The 18,485-nt window shown below is 41.6% G+C and overlaps 1 protein-coding gene across 1 annotated transcript in view; it reads left to right on the top strand.

The window, feature by feature from the left end:
* Window positions 1-6,398: 6,398 nt before the first annotated feature.
* MAOB (monoamine oxidase B) overlaps window positions 6,399-18,485 on the top strand; it is a 54,375-nt gene continuing 42,288 nt past the window's right edge. Inside the window, exon 1 of the mRNA XM_063181755.1 lies at window positions 6,399-6,490. Coding sequence (XP_063037825.1) covers window positions 6,445-6,490 — 46 coding nt within the window. The 5' untranslated portion in view covers window positions 6,399-6,444. The remainder of the gene's footprint in view (window positions 6,491-18,485) is intronic.

Raw genomic sequence — 18,485 nt, forward strand, 5'->3', positions numbered from 1 at the left:
ATCTGATTCGCTTCTCCTGTGTTTTGCAGCTTTGGTTTGGACATTGTTTACCAACTGGTCATTGTTTGATTGGTTTCATGTGAATTGTTTTGACATAATGACCAATCAAGGTCCAGCTGTGTTGAGGCTCTGGCGAGTCACAAGTTTTTAATTAGTATCTTGTTAAGCCTCCTGTAAGTAGGCTTATCCTTTCTCTATTCTTTAGTATAGTTTTATTATAGCATTCTATAATACAATATAATAATAAATTAGCTTTCTAAGAACATGGAATCAAATTTATCATTTCCATCCTGCTATGGGTGACCCCAAAAAATACCACAAATCTCATCTGTATAAACAATAATATCTTTACCTTCTCCTCCTTAAATTTAGATTTTTTTCCCTAGCAAGCATATTTCCTTATCTATTTTCAGGGCTTTTTGCTGAAGCCATTCCAGTTTATACAGGCCCATCTTGGATTGTGGAAATGTGCAGGGAACAACATCCCCCCATTATTCACAGCAGCATTGTCACGCACACACACTGTAACACCTAATACATGTGCAATAACCTCCTTATCAATACATGATAGCCTAGGTCCTGCTGTTCATTACTTTAATTCTTTCCTAAATTTGCACTAGGAGCTTCTGGAATATCTTCCTATGTGTTTTTTTTTTCCTTCAGGATATCATGAGGTTGGTTACTGATGATGGGCTATTTCACCACAGCTAAAAATTAGGGAGTGAGGCAGAAGAAACCTGGGGAGGAAGACCAAGAGAATGAGGAACCAGAGGAATGCAAACCTAGGAGCTTCTTTTGACTCCCATAAAGGTGAAATAAACCAGCAATGAATAAATAATGGAGGCTGGTGGTGGACAGACTGGAAGGGGACCATCTTTCAAGTGGCAGATGGAAACAGTGTGCTGTGACTTCCATAGATGCAAAGCAGCAGGACCATCGTGATCAAGAGAAAATAAAATGTCACCAGCCATTATTCACAAGAAAATATTTGACATGAATGAGATGCATAACTTGTCTCTTCAGGAACTCTTCAGATTAGGTTCTTGGTGAAGGACATGATAGATTTTTTTGTTAAAGGGATGAAAGTGTTCAATTTCCTCGTGAATTCTGAGGCATGGTGGTGCATTTGCACAGGACATTGTCTGTTTAGAGGTAGGAGATGCAATGTCACTGATCTCATCTACTTAGCATCTTTAGGTTTTGCTCACCTAATTCAACAGAAAAAGAACTGAGCTCAAACAGATTCTAAACAAGGGTCAGTAAAAAAAAAGGTATTACATAGCAAAGACTGTTGGGTTTAAGTTCAGAACATGTCTTCTGGTCACTACTTTAAAAACACTGATTATTTTTGAGCAACACCCTTTGATTAAGTCTGTCCTTAAGTCTGTCTCTGTCTGAAGCAGCAATATGGTACCTTCTAAGGTACTTTAATTTTTCTAACTCCTTTACATTTACATAAGACCTTGCTTTCCTTTCTGTCCTTATCCTTTCCTGTATGGGTGACCTGTGGGCCCTTTCCCCAGGAATTCTGCATGGCAGGAACTGACATTGCCCATGAACAAATGCAAAGTGTCCTTACAAATTGGGACAAGTCCCCATCACAGATGCCATGGCAGTGCCAAGCACCTCTGCATGCAGGTGTTCATGCTAATGACAATAGTGAACATCACCACAAACCTGAAAATGGATTTCTTTCGGAGGAAAATTTTGCAAAAAAGGAGAAGCAATAGGAAATTGGATCAGCCTAAACTGTAGCTAATTGTCAGGAAGAGATTAGCACAGTGCATGAGCTTGACATTGGGGAATTAATTTATGATAGTTTAAGGGTTTTCCCCTGCTTTTTCTTTGTTGGTTATATTAGTAAGTATGCATATATTTGCATGATTACCATTATTGTTTTCAGTCCTTCCATCAGAATGGTGGTTACAGTCACAGATTTGTAGGAGTGGGCTCATTAGGATAAACTGATGGAAAAGAAACCAGAGACTAGGAAGTAGGATATCTGGAGTGCTTTGAGACATCACATCAGTTTTCTTCCTCTCCTTCTTGGGGTTTCATTACACAAGCAGCCTTGATGAATGGCTTCTCTGTGAGATCTAATGAGGGCACATGTGACTGACTCCTTGTTGTCTTAGAGCCTACATGGCCTCCCTCCACTGAATGGGAGGCTGCCTCTACACTCTTCGGACCAGGAAGATCCTTAAATCCACACAGACAGATGATAACAAAAAGAAAGCTAAAATTATTTTGTTCTAAAACGTTTGCACTCATATTAAATAATTATGGCATCAGTAGGGACCTAATTTTGGGAGCTGTTCCTGCCGGGGGTGGGACAAGCCTGGGCTGCCACCCTCCCTTGGGGGTCCCCATGATCCCCATCCCCATCCCCAGGCCTGCCTGCATCAGGGCAGTGAGACCCTTGCTCTGTTCTTTTCTGTGTGTGCTCAGAATGTGAATGTTTACATTCACTCATTGCTTCTACTAATAGGCTTAATCTTGTAGTTTTTACATTTAATGACCAGTCCTACTTTGAGTGCAACCTGATTGCTAAAATATTCAATTTTTGCTTATTAGCTCGAGGTGAATGTCAGGCTGTGTATGCTGGATTAAAACTCTTGGCTATTAACATTTACCCCTCCAGTCAGCATTCACTGCTAATCAAGATATATTTCAGTCATGGCTGATGCCACTGTGGAGTGCAGGGACAGAGCAGACAACCTGCCAAGACACCTTGCAGCAGTTTCCCCTTAGTGGAAAGCCTGGCATGCAGCTTTTGCTCATTTAATTGTGCAGTATTTCAAAATCACTGACGTGCTTTCACAATTTCTGCACTGATTGCACGAGGGAAATTTGAAGCTGTGTAAAATACATGTTTAGCAAGGTATTTAACTCTGCCTGTCTTCTGCAACATCAGTATTCAGCAAGCACAAAGGCACTAAGCAGGAGAACAGCATGGCTTGGTTGCAGATGAGGGAAGTGTCAAGATGTTCACCCCTCCTTTGGGGAATCCCCCACTGTAGGGGGATACAGGATGGGTAAATGAAGGTGGTATAGAATGTAATCTTATCCCCTAAAGAGTTGCAGCTGAACCAATTACAAAAGATTAGGAGCAGGCCTGATGTTAACAGGCCACAGCTGTAGCCAATAAGAAGAGTGTTATAAAAGAGTGGATTGGTGGGCACTAGAATCAGATGGCTGCTGTGAGGACAAGGAAGAGTCAGTGCCTAGAGGAGCTGTCCACAAGAAACATTGAGGAGGTACAAAACTCTAGCAATATGGAACCTTTGCAATGTAATGACAACAGGGCCTTTGCAATATAATGACAACACTCCACCAGGGATGAAGGGCAAGCACCAGATTCACTGGGGGCCTGAGAGCACCAAGGCTCAGGGAATGCTCAGGGCATGTCAGGACAGGGGTGGAAAAGGGTGGGAGGAGGATGTACACCCAGGGATCACTGACAGCGACCTGGCATAGTGGGAGTTTGCATTCAGACCAGGAATTTAGAAGAATTCCTGGCTTCAATCACACCCCTGCCCCTGAAGCAGTGCTAATATCATCTGCAGGTAACAGAGGAATCCGTTCTGATGCTTTGACTGAAGGTGATGCTAACATCCATTTACTTGCTAGCAGGAAATTTCAGAGATGTGAACCAGTTTGTCCTGAAGAAGAGATTTTCCCTCTGAACATGTTGAAGAAAAACTGTAACCCATAAACAACAAAAACCTGGGTTTTTTTAAATGCACTACTATTTAAGGAGTAGAAACTGAAAGGATGTGTAGTTTCAAAAGCTGCACAGTGGTTTTATCAGCTACTGACCAGACAGTGATGAATCATGTGCCTAAATTCTACCTCCTATACTTTTAAAATGTGGAGATCTTTGGCTTTGACCCCTACTCCACCAACTTTCCACTAAGTCCTCAAAATTTAGTCCCTGGCTTCAGTACATTTTCTACCAGACACCATAGCCATTATGCCATTTAATTGCCACAGTGTCAGAGAACCTAAGAAAATTTATGATAACAATGTATTTTATCTCACACAAGCTCTAGTCTGAAGTGAGGAAGTGTGGAGGCTCTCAGCTGCTGTGTTGTGTTTTCACAGAAAGTTTGCTTTGCCTTTAACATCATGCATTCAAAGGATAATGAGCCAAAATCCAGGCACAACAGACTTCATATATTTAATTAGTTAAAACCACATGAGAGAAGTAATGGGACCATAAAACCCAGAAACTGAATCCTAATGGGATTAGATGTGAGGGTTCCAGACCAAAAAATAAACCACCAAAATTCATCTTTATGCCATTAAAAAGACTTTATTAGAATATTCTAATAAAGTCATTCTGCTCATACCTGTTGAAGACAGATACTTTTGGACTGGGATCTCTGTATAAAATCATTATTAGGATCAGCAAAGGTGTATCCGAATATTTGAGGATCTTAAAGTGCTTGACAAGCATCACAACATTGCAAACAGAAAAGCAAAGAGGGGAAAGCAGAATCTGTTTAAATTTCCATGGTGTGCTAGCTTTTGTATGGCTGGGGTTACCATCAAAAAGAACCTTTGAACCAGACTTATTGATGGAGAGAGGAGGGAAAAACCACCAACCTGGCTTTGGGAGAGGTTTGGCCTGCTCTAGACAGTGCTGGATTTATTCACTAGCAGGATCATATGATGTGTCCATGAACATACAGAAACAGACTTAATGACACAGATGTTTGTTCTGCTGTCTCTTAACAGGAGCCCTTGGAGGATTTGTGCCTTCATAGGTCCTTTGGTTTCAAACACACCCATTAAAAAATAAATAAAAAAAGATATTGATTCTTAGAGGCACAAGAGAAAAATAGGAACCAGAAGAATGCCAGGAATAAGTGTTATACATTGGGAACACTAAGGGATTGTGGCACCTGGCATTAAAAACATAAATATAACCATAGCTACCCTTGACAAGAGTCCATAAAATTACCCATTTCTGCTTTTAGAATGGTCTTCCCCAATTTTTAGTGTTTCGTATGGGATTTGAAATGTCTCTGCAACCATCATTTATGATAATTTGATAAATGAGTCTCTCTCAGGATAAAGAGGTCTTGGAGTTTGATTTAATCAGACAGCTTCTTTCAATCAGAGTAAGAATATGTATTTCTATCTTTATTCTATTTCCCATCCCTTTAATTTTCTTTCCTGCCATTTTGCCTAAAAATGCAGGACTGTACCCACTGTAGTCAATATTTGTGACTTCCATCACAGATGCCCCTGTCTCTGAGCCCCATAAACTCTCACTTGAGGTATTATGGAAAAGGGACAGGGAGCCCTCCCAGACTCTCTCTCATGGGCTGCTTTCTGCAATGTACAGCTCCAGGACATGGAGAATGACAGGAACTGAACAAGTGTCTGGCTCAGAGGACGTCCTGGAGCTGGCAACCTTCTGCCTGGAGCCTGCTGGGTGTGTTCACTATAGGATGTGAAATAAAACGATGAGGACATGCGACTCTCTAAGGTAAAAAAGAGGGAAGTTTATTTTCTGACTCTAACATTTATAGATTTCCAAAAGTGACAGTGGATTGGAGGATGACAGTGCTACATCTCCAGTGACACAGGACAAACCAACACTCTATCAAATGTTTCTCCTCCATAAAAGAATGCAAAACAACAAGTTTTTACATAAAGTGTGTGAGAAAGTTCGTTACAAGAATGTGAACGATCAAGATTCAAGAAGATACAAAAATGTAATCAGAAGGCTTAGAAAAACTTGAAAAAACAGGGCAACAGGTGTGGGAGGTCAGGTATAACTGAAATGACTGCTGGATGGGATGGGAACCAAACCAAACTTATTTCCATGCTTGGAGCATCCCCAAACCCACTTCTCCAGGTGCCACCCTCGCAGTAAAACAGAAGCCTGAGCAGTGGAAGGCCCTGCTGGGTGTGTAGGGGACCAGCCTAAAGCATCCCGGCGGGTTTGATGACACTCACTTCTGGACGAGCCCTGTGGGTCTGTGATCCTCTTGGGGGTCACACTCAGCTCTGCGCTCTGAGGCCGGTCTGCAGCAGCACTGACACATCTCAGAGCCCCCACCTCGGCAGCCACAGCCACCCCAGGGCGGCTGCAGGAGTGAATTCCAACAGAACCAAGCAGACAGTCCGCACTGCTGCGCCTTGGGAGCCAGGGCCGAATTCCCTGGGAATTCGGGGAGACAGCAGAGCCTCCCAGCAGGGCTGTGGGTCAGCGCCCGGCCCCAGCAGCAGCAGCAGCTCCAGCAGCAGCAGCAGCAGCTCCAGCAGCAGCAGCAGCAGCTCCAGCAGCAGCAGCAGCAGCTCCAGCAGCATCCCCGCCGAGCAGCCCCTCACGGCCCGGGCCGGGTCCCGCGGCGGGGGCGGCGCCAGCGCGGGGCGGGCCCGGCACAGCCCGGCCGGAGCCGCCGCGGGAGCAGCGAGCCCCGGAGCGCCATGGCCGAGAGATGCGACGTGGTCGTGGTCGGGGGCGGCATCTCAGGTGGGTGCGGGGACGGCGGGGATGGCGGGGAGGGAATGGGGCAGAGCGGCGGGGGATGCGCGACCCCCGCCCGGCCCGAGCGCATCCCCCCGGCTCGGTACAACCGGCCGGGCACAGCCCCATCCGTCGGTGCCGTATGGTGCAGGCAGTGTTTTATTATTATAAACTATTAATAATGTCAATTGTAGTGTTATTTTCTCATATTTTTATTTAATTTTATTTCTTTTTATATAATTTTTATTTTATAATTTACTTTATCTTTGGTTTTATTATTACCCATTTGTATTCATTATTATTATTATTTTATTCGATTCATCATTATTACTTTTTATTCTTATTTATTTTACTATTAATTTTTCTATTATAATTTATTTCCACTATTATTTATTTATTATATTTATAATAGATAATTTATTATTCCTTATATTTTATTTATATAATAAAATAATTTTTATTATAATTTTTATTATAATTTATGTCCATTTTATGGATATAAACTAGAATTTATATAAACGATAAATTTTTATAGTTTATATAAATTTTTTATTATAGTTTATATCCATTACCGTTCATTTTTGCTACTATTGTTCATTTAAATAAATTTTTAAATTCAATTTTATTATATATATTTACATTTTATTTTTCTGGTTCTTCCACTGTCCAGTCCTGGCATCCCCTGAACCTGTGCAATTTTTTTCCAGTACCCCTGGATCTTTTGGACAAGCCAGGCTGGAAGCACTCAGCATCCTCTGCACCCAGTCCAGGGGTGTTAGGTAGAGGCCCATGTGATTAATTTGAATCCTTGGCTGCCTTTTGTTCAGCGCAGGTAGAGGCATAAAGGAAAAATGCCTGAAATCAGCAGGGTGGATAGGAAGTTTCTAGCTCCCCTTTCAGCACAGGTATGGGTTTGAGAGCATGAGCAGCCTGGCAGAATGGACAGGCAGCACTGGGGCCCTGGAGCCTTCTTGCACTGTGACAATCAGCTGTTTTTAACCCAGCCTGGGCCAGAAAACCTCTGTGCCTGCCCACAGTGAATCTCTCCCCTGAGCATTTTGTTCTGAGATGCATGTGCCAAACAAATTGTGCATGGGCAGTAGATTTTTTTCCCCTGTGCCTTTGGCATACCAACAATTGGATTTTGGCCCCTTAGCATAAGGAGGTATGGAGTGAAGGCTCCTGTCCCATTGGTGATCTCCTCAGAGCATGAGGAGTGTGCTCACATGCACAGATCCAGCAGTATCTCCTGCCAAACCACAAACAATTACTTGAGATCTGTTACTAAATGTGATTTTGTCCATCTGTTTTTCATATGGCTTTTAATTTCCACTATTTACTTCTGTAAAATTCTAGGTGTCTGTTTAACCATCATGTTAAGGTGTAGCATGCAATTTGAATGATATACAAAATGCAGAGAAAAAATCATAAGCATTATTTCCTAAGAATGATTCTCTGATAACTGCTGAATAATGTTTGAATGTTTCCAGTATGTTTATACAAACAGCAAAACATTTACCAGTGCTTTTCTATAAAGCACAGTGGATTCTGAACTCAGTGCTGTGGCTAATTTTTAACTTACACCGTGTGTCACAGTGAAACTCAGTTAAAGCAATTAGCCTGTGGTAAATATCTGTTCATGCCTTGTGAACAAAAAACATTTCCAGTAGCATGGTTTTGTGCAGCAGTAGTGCTGCATTCCCTCTGTTGAATGAGATGGAGTGAAAGAGTCAGTGTAACAGCTTTTAAACTACCCCTGTTATCTGTGGTTGCCATGGGAATATTTTCACGGCAAGCCTGCCCAGCCCACTCAGGTTTTTCTGGAGGAGCATCAGGACAGAGGAGCAGTGCTGAGCTCTGGTCAATCGTGTGCTTCACTCTTTGCCACCTGTGGACAGCAGCAAGTGGCGGGGGAACGGTTTTCTATTTACTTCTCTTTACATTAAATAGCCACCAAAATGCTCCTGTTTGGAGCTGTAGCAACTTTTCTCCTCTCTTCCCACAAAGGCTGGAGAAATACACAGGCACAAAAATGGCTTTTGACTAAGTATCCCTCTTCATTCCCTTTCCTTTAGCTGTTGTGTGCAGCTCCTGCTCACTCTGCTTCACTCTTGTCTGTCCATCATTGAACTTGCAGCCAGGTGATGGAACTGTGCTTTTAGATCTCCTTACCCTGATTTAAACCCCCTGCTAACATGCACAGCTGCTGCAGAGATCTCTGCTCCTGTCCACCAGAGAGTGAAGTGTTTGAATTTTAGAATGAGGCAGCCCTTGGAGGGCAGGGCTGTTGCTGCTCCACAATTCCTGTGTGTGTTCCTTCAGAAAGTCCCTGGATTTGAGCTGCCCGAGGCTCTTCTGACCCAGGCCCTGTGGCTGCTGCCTGTGCAAACAAACAGCAGAAGGCTCTTGTCACACTGAGGTGTGCTCGAGCCACCTGCCCCAGCCAAGCAGGGAATTGCAGAGCAAACAAAGACCTGCTGTGCCAGCAGGAGGATGCACACAAACAAGTGTCAGAGCTGCCCCTTGGCCATCTCCTCTCTGTTTATTTCTGCAGGTAAAGCAAGCTGTGCTTTTGCAGGCTCAGACCCTCCTTGGCAGTGGCTCTGCAAGTCTTTTTATCCAGATGTAATTAGTAGGGTTTAAAATATAAAGACTGAAATCGTGATCATGAAATAACAGTGCAGAGACCTTCACAATCCTGGCAGTCTCTGTTCTTTTACCTGAAGATGCCACTTCCTTTGCTGAATAATTTTTAGTGTCCTTTATTGCAGGTTTGATAAAAGGGAAGGAACAATTTAAATTTTCTGTAATGGAAACCTACTCAAAATTAGTCTTCATTTCTTTCAAGTCAAAGTAATGGTCTGTGGCTTTTCTGAAGATGTAGGTAATCTCTTGATAATATTGAGGATAACTAAGACCTTGGAGGAACAGGAGGATTTACTAAGGGTAGATTCTGTTTTATGGTTAAAACTTCAGCAAAAGCTTTTGCAAATTTTTTTGCAAATGGTGCAGATTAAAAAGAAATATTTCAAAAGAAAATTTCCCAGAGTCAAAAAGCATATATGAAAATGCTTAGCCACACATTGCATGCAGTATGCCTGGTACTAAAGAATATTTAGATCAGAAGCATAACAGACCCTCTTAGAGCTGGAATGTGCATTGTGACAGAGTCTTCTCTTTGCTTGGAGTCCTCACTTTTACTTTGAAGGGCTCCTCCAGCACAAGGGTCAAAACAACTATGAGAAAACTATAAAGTAACATAATCAAACTTGTTTATCTTCTAAATTGAGACACCAATGGCTTCAAATAAAATCTTGAAATCTGCTCAGAGATTTTGTTTAAAGACTTTCTCCTTTTGTTTTCAAAAGTGTCTTCTTGTCCCTGTTTTTGCCATTGGAACTGCATTCCTTGTTTTGTTTTCAAGTAAATGATCAGATTTTATCCTAATCTTATGCCAGTACTACTTAAGAAAATGCTTCTCTTAAATCTCTGGTGCATAGATTTTACAATCAAAGTGAGGTTAATTGAATTTTTTTTCCCCTAAAGGTGAAGTCTTTTGTTAATTATAGTGTTATTTGAAGTATGCTTGGTGTTTTGCTGTTTACAAGCAACCTGCCATGTTCCTGTAAGCCTAGAACCAAAACATAGTGTAAGAGAAAGTAATTCTATTTTTATGTTGGGTTTTAAAAACATTTCCATACCTATTCTTGCATTATTGAGGTGCCACTGTGCTCTCTACTCTTCTTAAGCCTCACTTTTAATTTGTGTGACAATTTAATATGCTGTATAATTACAGCAGCTCTCACTGCACCTGTGAACCACTGTCAAGCTGTTTTAAAAATAAAAATGAAACAAAAAAACAAACAAACAAACAAACAAACAAACAAAAAAAACCAAAACAGACCAGGTGTTTTGAGGGCTATTATCTGATGGTGTTCTATCTCTTTAAAAACAGACTGATGCAGAGGGCAAATTTGTGTTTTAAAAGAAATCTGGGACACGTAAGAAAACTATAGATGAAATACACTTAATATTCAGTAGATACTGAATAGATACTGAGTAGATTCAGTTGTTTCTTTTTGCCCTCTGGTAGTAAATTACAATGTCTCAATGTTCCTCCTCTGAAAAGATGGTTTACCAAACAAGACTATGTTTTAGGAGAACATTACTAGTCTGGGAGTCCTGTGCTAGATGTCCATTTGCAAAACCCCACAAAACCAAACTGAGGGCACGGATGGAACAGCTTTTCATGAGGAGCCAGGTTGGATTTGTCACTGGGGGGACTCTGACCCTCTCCATGGAATTTCGCCCTCTCTGGGATGCACTCTGGCAAAGGGAATCCAGGACATTTTCCTGTCAGCTGGCATGATGAAGCTCTTGGTTCACATTTTCAGTCACCTGTCTCTGTATCTGACAGCAGGAATTTATTCCTTTTGTACTCAACCTCTCATGGTTGCAGCAGTATGAGCCAGTTAGAGGGAATCTGCATTTGACTTCTAGACATTTCACAGAAAAAAACTTGGCAATGCACCGTACACAGAACAGAAAGCAGCTGCATAATGTTGTGAAATGGTTTGGTAGCCTAGGCAGCAGGGACAGCTCTTGTAATTCACTGTCTGAGACCTCCTAATTGGTCTGAGAGTTGATTTGATAAGAAGCTTTCCAGCCTACCTGCAGGAGCCATCTCATCTCACAGGGCTCAGGGTGATGCTTCATTAAGGAAAGGTTTTTCATTAGCTTATTTAGCCATTATGAAAGGGTGTTGTTAGGGAAAGTTAATTCAGTCTCTTCAGCAAAATGTGAGAACTACCATGGAAGGGGAAAAAAGGTAAGTTAGGATGGCAAAACTTTGGGAAAGGAATTGCTGTTATGTCTATTACAGGAAATATGTTAAGTATTAAGGGAAATAACTGGTAGGGAACCAAAGTTTATGTGCAGCAGTGGGTGTTAAAGTTACAAACTGGAGAGTCCACAGGATTTTCTTATCTGTGCTACTCAATTGCCTAACGATTTTCAGGAGAGACTGAGAGCTCTTTGTAAGTGAATTCTGTGCATTGTTTGCTTGGACGACCACCTGCAGGGGTGCTTTTAGTTGGTGAGATGTGTCAGAGATTGGTCTAGCACTTGACTAGAACGTAATCACACTGGAGATGGTGAGTGGTGTTAGTCTGCACTAGGGGGTTGGTTCAGATCAAGTGTGTGCTGTTCTTTCTGCACTATTTTTTCCCATAGACATTTTCAGCTGGTTGTCTTGGGAAACTTAGTTTCCCTGATCAAAGATAGTGACATGGAAAGAGTATTTTAATTTTGTGCTCTTCTTCCTTCCATGAAGACACAGTTAAAAATTATTTACTTGGTCATCTTTGGACCAGAGATGTGCACCTGCATCCTCTATTTCTATCCTCTCTGCATTCTCCTTTCCTACTTCTCTTTCTTTCATTTTCTTGTAGCATCAAGAGGTTGCCAAAAGATCACATTCTGCCTTCTTATGAATCATGATTTGCTCATTTTACTCCTTGGCACCATCAAGTTTAGGAGTTATTTTAGAGAAATGCAGTTCATTGTGCTTCCCCTGCTGTGAGGAGTGATCAGTGTCAGTCTCCAGCACCACGTCAGACACCACAGTACCACAGCTCTTGGTTAAACACTGGTGCTGTGAGGAGCAGCCCCCTGCTCTGGCTCCATCCTGGAGTGCTCAGGCTGTCTAAGATGATCTCAGGAGTGTTGAGATGCTGAGTGTTGAGAGTTGACAAGGATGCTGTTGGCTACTGCAGGTACTCTTACTGGTGTGTGTATGTAGTCTCATCCAAAGCTGGAGAGAAGTGCCAAAAAGCTGTTTATTCATGTTTGCACTGCCTAGGCAGCCTGAGCAGTGTGGGCTCACACAGCCCTGACAGTCCCAGAGGCAAACTTCCAGGGCCGCTTGTATTATTGTAAACCAGCAGAGATTTTGCTCTGTATTTACATATCTTACACAGCAGCTAATGTCAATGAATTAGGCCTTATGCTTAATTTAATCAATTCAGAAGGCTTTTCTTCTTCAGAAGTTATTATTCTGTGTGTAAACAATCTGGGGGATTTTGGCTCATTTCCCACTGCCACGGTTTCCTTCTCCATAACACAACAGACAACTGTAATTAAATAGTTATGTTATTTCATGATAAAAAGCCATGTTGTCTCTCTGCCCCTTCCCAAAAGAGGAGTTGTTTGCCTTTGTGTTCTGTCTCTGTTCTGCAGCAGTTATTTCACAGAGGGCACTGATACAGCACTGAAGTTTATCATGCTTATAAAAGTTTCCTGAGCAGGCTCCTAGATTATTGAAGACCTTCCTTTGCTGACAGTGTGTCTTGATGTCCTTACAAACCACTCAGGGGTGATTCTAAAATCAGTCATCATTCATGAGGAATTTTAGTCATAAAACAGTTTAGGTTGTAAGGGACCTCTAAAGGCCATTCTTCCAATGACCATTCTTCCAAGGTTTTCTTCTATTCCAACTGCCCTGCTATGAGCAGGAACATCTTCAGCTAGATCAGGTTGCTCAGAGCCCTGTCCAACCTGGCCTTGAATATTTCCACCACCTCTCCTGCCCAACCTGTTCCAGCTTTTCACCATCCTCATTTTAAGAAATTACTTTCTTTACATCTAATCTGAATCTACCCTCTTTTAGTCTAAAAATCATTATCCCTTGTCTTATTGTGACAGGCCCTACTAAGAATTTCATCCTCATCTTTCTGGTAAACCTCTTTAGGCACTGGGAGCTGTTCTATGGTCTTCCCAGAGCCCTCTCTTCTCCAGGCTGAGCACCCCAAGTTCTCTCAGCCTTTCCTCTTAGAAAAAGTGTTCCATCCCTTGGATCATCTTCATGGGCCTGCTCTGCACCTGCTGTAATAGGTCCTTGTCTTTTGCATGGTGAGGACTCCAGGGCTTCAGCCAGGCTTTGGTTTCTTGAAGAAATTCCATTCATCTCATTAAAGTTTCAGTCATTTAATTTTTATATAGCCATTTTTGAACTTAACATGATTTTCCTTCTGTGCTGATAACCTATTTCATTCTTGTAAACTTATGTCAGATGTTATTATCATTGCTGCCTTGAAGGATGGTCAAGATGTGGTCATTCATCTCATCCACTGTATTTTTTTTCCCTTGTGGACTGATTTTTGTCTAAGGTTTATAATTTTGTAATGCTGCATTATTCTTGTTTAACATTTTTTTGCTGTTTTCAGGGGTCAGTGAGATTGCACTACAGGCCATTGGTATTTAAACCATGAATGACTAACATTCTTCTAAATAACCCACCCATGCTCTTGTGTTTTGCACAACTTTCTTTGTCAGTTTTCAGTTCAAACAGCTTGCTTTAAAGAAAAACCAGTATAAAGTCACTCAGAAAACTGTATTTTCTCCATAAACCATTATTAGATTTGGGGTGGAAGGGAAGAGAAAGAAGAAGGTCATCAGGATCTCATGTGGGGAGACCTTGAGTTCTGGATAAGTTAGTAATGAAAGAGGTGCTGAAAAGTTAGAGGTGCCTGTCAAGCCAGAGAGGAGTTGCATTGACCTAATCAAAAAACAGTGATAATATTATTTATGGGAAGAGCAGGTTTCTGATCCTGTGCCACCCACAGCCCCATAGGACTCAGCTGTGTGAGTTTTGTGGGCTCTTAACAGCATCAGGAGCAGCAGCAGTGGATGGAGAGCAAGGAACTGCCCAAGGAAATGATGGGCATTGGGATTTTGCAGGGGAGCTGTGTGTGATTGTGTAGCAGAATGGAGAGCAAGGGATAGGATGGGGGAAAGCAAAGTGAAAACCATCCCTGGAAGAATGGGAGGTCTAGTCTAGAAAGTCTGAGACCTTGTGGGTTACTCCTAGTACATCCTAGTACTTTTGCACATCTGGCAATATAAATCACAGATGCATTAATTTTTGCCACTGAAGAGTCTGGCTGTGGCTCATTAGAGGCTTTGGCATCTTGCAAAGATTAAGTTATGGTGGTGACCTGGCTTCTTTTGGCACTTCATTTTTCAGATGTTTACAAAGTTCCCTGAAGTTTTGATTCATTTTAAAGCTGCTCATCTTACAGATATTACTTTGAACTGTTCAACTTTTTCATGCTTTTCAGTTCCACCCAGCTGGAAGTGAGGAGAGTGGGAGGAAAGATGCTCCTGTACCCTCCTGCCTCCCAGGCAGCTGCTCTTTATCTTGATGGTATAATTCACATATAAAACATTGAATTGAGTCTGTTCAGTTGACTGCACACAGCAACAGCTGATCAAACAGCAGGTTCATGCTGTGCACCATGATTACCTGGATTACTAGGATAGCTTGAGTATAAACTGGGCTCATTTTTGCTTGAGTGATAAATCTGTGTTTGAGTGTATTAAATATTGGAGCAAGACACCTCTTTTGTTCCAATATGAATTAATTTTTTATGAGGTAGCTTGGCCAGAGGCTGAATCAGTGAGTTGCGCTAAATAACAAGCACAAATGAGGAAAGGGTGTAAATGCATTTTTTGTCCACTTTGGATGACTATATTTTCTTTTATGTTTCATCATTTTTGCCCCTACACATTCTATCAGAATGGTACAATTCTAGTGGTAGCATTTTTTCTTTCATAGCAGTGATGTTTTTATGAAGTGTTTGGCTCAAACTTCCTCCTGCCTGCACGATGGATGGATGGATGGATGGATGGATGGATGGATGGATGGATGGATGGATGGATGGATGGATGGATGGATGGATGGATGGACGGATAGACGGACAGCACAAGTCATCTTATTTAGTGGCTCTCTTTTGGACTTCTCTAGATGACATTCTCAGCCTTTGGTATCTCAGCTGAGGAATGGTTTAGGCTTCCAGCAGGGCTCATCTTAATGTTTTGGTTGCTCAAATAGATAAAATGTTCACAAATCCTCGTAGGCTTTACTATTTAGCCTCTGTGTGTGTGCACACCTATTTGTATTTGTGGGCTGTGATGATGGTAGGAATTTCCAAAGAGTCTCTGGGGTGTGGCTGTTTGGAAGTGACACTGAGAGGTGCTCAGTATAAATCTGTATTTATTATGTGCTATTTGTGTGAAAATCATTAGCTCAAAATGAGTTAAAATGTGAAACAAAATGGGCAGCCATGGAATGAGGCCATGATGGGTCTGCTGGGCTTTGCTGTTGCCCAGCCTGGCCTAGGTGAACACCTGTGAGTCATTAGATACTGAGAAATCTGGGAAATTACACGTCAATCTTTAATGTCAAGATATGAGAATGATAGTCTGTTTATTTTTCAAGTTCACTTCTTCCAGCTGATTTTGTTTTTTGAGCATTTACTTTTCTCAGAGGACTAAAAAAAAAAAAGAATTCTTTGCTTGAGAACAAGCAAGACTTGGCAAAACAGATAAGCCTTTCTCTTCTGAGGCAACTGTTGCATAATTTTACAAAATTTTCCAGATGCAGCTCAGTCTTTTTTTTCCCACATTGCTGTGTATGGAAGGCAAAACTATTCTTCAGGGCAAATCTGACTGGCATTTTATTTGCTTGTAGATCTCTTCATAATAGTAATGCCTGAAAGGATACCTTTAGGAAACTGCCTGTATAGACAGACCCTCAGCCAGTTCACTGTGCTCAGCTTTATTTGATCTGTTTGCTGTAGTACTTTCAGTTCTTTTCTTTTTTCCCCCCTCCATTGTGTCTGCTGTGTTTTGAGGCAGCCCAGATTGTAAACTAGCAGAAAGGGATGACCTAAGCTAAAGGAGGCCTTGGAACTGAGAGTGTGTGATAATATCAGAGTATAAATGATAATTATATTATTCATATTATAATTAATGTTAACTTTTTTGGTATATCCTGGAGCCATAACAAAGGACATGTAGAATGTGTTTGGGTTTGTTTTTTTTACCTGACTGAAGCCTAGAAGAAGAATTCTGACATCCTTTAAAGTGTGAGGTGGCCATGGCTGTTCATGACAAGTCCTTTAAATGAAGAGAACACAGTAAATGATTGATACTAGAAATCCTCAACCTTTGAAAATCTGGACTGCCCAGTTTTGTTAATATTTTGTCGATATGCAGTTTCAAGGGGAACTTCAGATGTAAAACTGAGGTGGAAATGAGGGAAGCCTTGGGCAGAACAGCTGTGCCTTCAGTGCTTCAGCCTGGGTAGCACTCAAAAGGTACCAAAGGTGTTGGGTTTCCACCCAAATGTCACAAATTGTCTTCATCCCATGCTTGGCAGGGCTTGAGCTGAACACCCCACAGCTTTGGTCATCTCACTCCTATCTGCCCAGGCTCTGTATCACTTAACCAGCTGCAATGCTTGGGACAAGCACAGGCTGAATGTTTGCAATTCTGGTTTTAAAAACTTAATATATGCTGCTCCATGCCCCATGAATAGTTCATCCATGAGCTCTTGCATGGGGAAGAGATCACAGGAAGCTGGGACTAGAGTTTATGCTTCCATGAAGTCCCATTAACTCACGGGGATGCTCTTATTGACCTCGGTGACAAAATTACAGAATTAGAGCTCAGACAGAAAAACTCATTGCTTGTCTAGACAATGAAATGCCAACAGAAATAAATTATATTTGCTCATAGAGTGCTGTATCTTAGCCAGAAATGTTAGGTCTTTTGTACAAATATTTTAAGTAAATGTACATTTTAAGCAGATAGGTTGATAATGTCTCTTTTTGCTCCTTGGGGTTTCTGAAAGTGTAATTTTGTTGTTTTCCTAAGCTCTGTAATGTTCTAGGTGAGTGATATTAATTTTAATGGCATTAATTGCAGCATGATGATACAGTTTAGGAAAGCAGAGTATCTCCCCATGGCCAGAATACTTGGGTCAAAAAAGAGTTGCTGTGCTAGTTTTCGCTGTACTGTTTAGACATGAAGGTAAGGCATGACTGAGAGTGACAATTTACATTGGCTCAGCTCTACTGTGGTTTTAGGTGCTGAACTATAATTTTTGAATTTTCTTTGGTAAGACTGAGTCAGATATCTAAATTACTATTGTTAAGATGGCCCAAATTAGAGAAGTTAAAAGGTTGCCTTCACACTGAAGGCACATTATTATCACAAGAGCAAAATTCCTTGACCTTTCAATAATGTGAGGAACCTTACAAAACAATCCTGTACCACCTTAACTCAACCTGACCCTGGGTTTTGCTTTTTTGTTGCTGTTGTTGTCTTGGTTTTTATTTTATTTACAATCCATATCTATAATACCTTGCAGGCATTATTGTCTCAAGCCATTATTTCAATTAAAACATTTTGGCTGGCTGACGATGAGTGACAGAGCTAAAGATGACCAGTGCCAGGTTCAATCTCTCAGGGGTGGAGCAGTAATCAGATTGTGTCCATTAGGGCACAGACAAGACCAAGGCAGTTTCTATTAAATTGCAGTTTCTGGCACAGCAATGCAATGAGGAAGCTGTGGAGCACCAAGGAGAAATCCCACTGGTGCAAAATGGATGCTTGGCTGTGGGTGAGGTCTTCTCCCTGCTCCTGCCCTCCATCCCTCCAGGGTCACAGTGACATGGAAGCTGTCGCTGTCACAGACACATTTTATGAAAAATACTTTTGACAGGATTTTTCTCCTGAGAAGCTGAGAGGCCTCAGAAATGAAATGTAAACAATGATTATCTGCTGCTGTGGAATGCAACTGGTGCATCTGTGATTGGTCCATATGAGTTGTTTCTACTTGGTGACCAGTCACAGGTCCAGCTGTGTTCGGACTCTGGTCAGTCGCAAGATTTTATTATCATTCCTTTTCTTTCTTTGCTGGCCTTCTGATGAAATCCTTCTATTCTTTTAGTGTAGTTTTAATACACACTATTAATATATATCATAAAATAATAAATCATCCTTCTGAAACATGGAGTCAAGATTCTCATCTCTTCCTTCATCCTGGGACCCTTGTGAATGCATCACTGTCACTGATGCTGATGGCACTGAATTACAGGATGTGGTGGGGACATTTCTTAGAAGGAGGTCAGAGAGCCCTGAGTATAAACAAGGAGTG

The sequence above is a fragment of the Melospiza melodia genome, chromosome 2 (genome assembly GCF_035770615.1).
Source record: "Melospiza melodia melodia isolate bMelMel2 chromosome 2, bMelMel2.pri, whole genome shotgun sequence".
Taxonomy (NCBI): Eukaryota; Metazoa; Chordata; class Aves; order Passeriformes; family Passerellidae; genus Melospiza; species Melospiza melodia.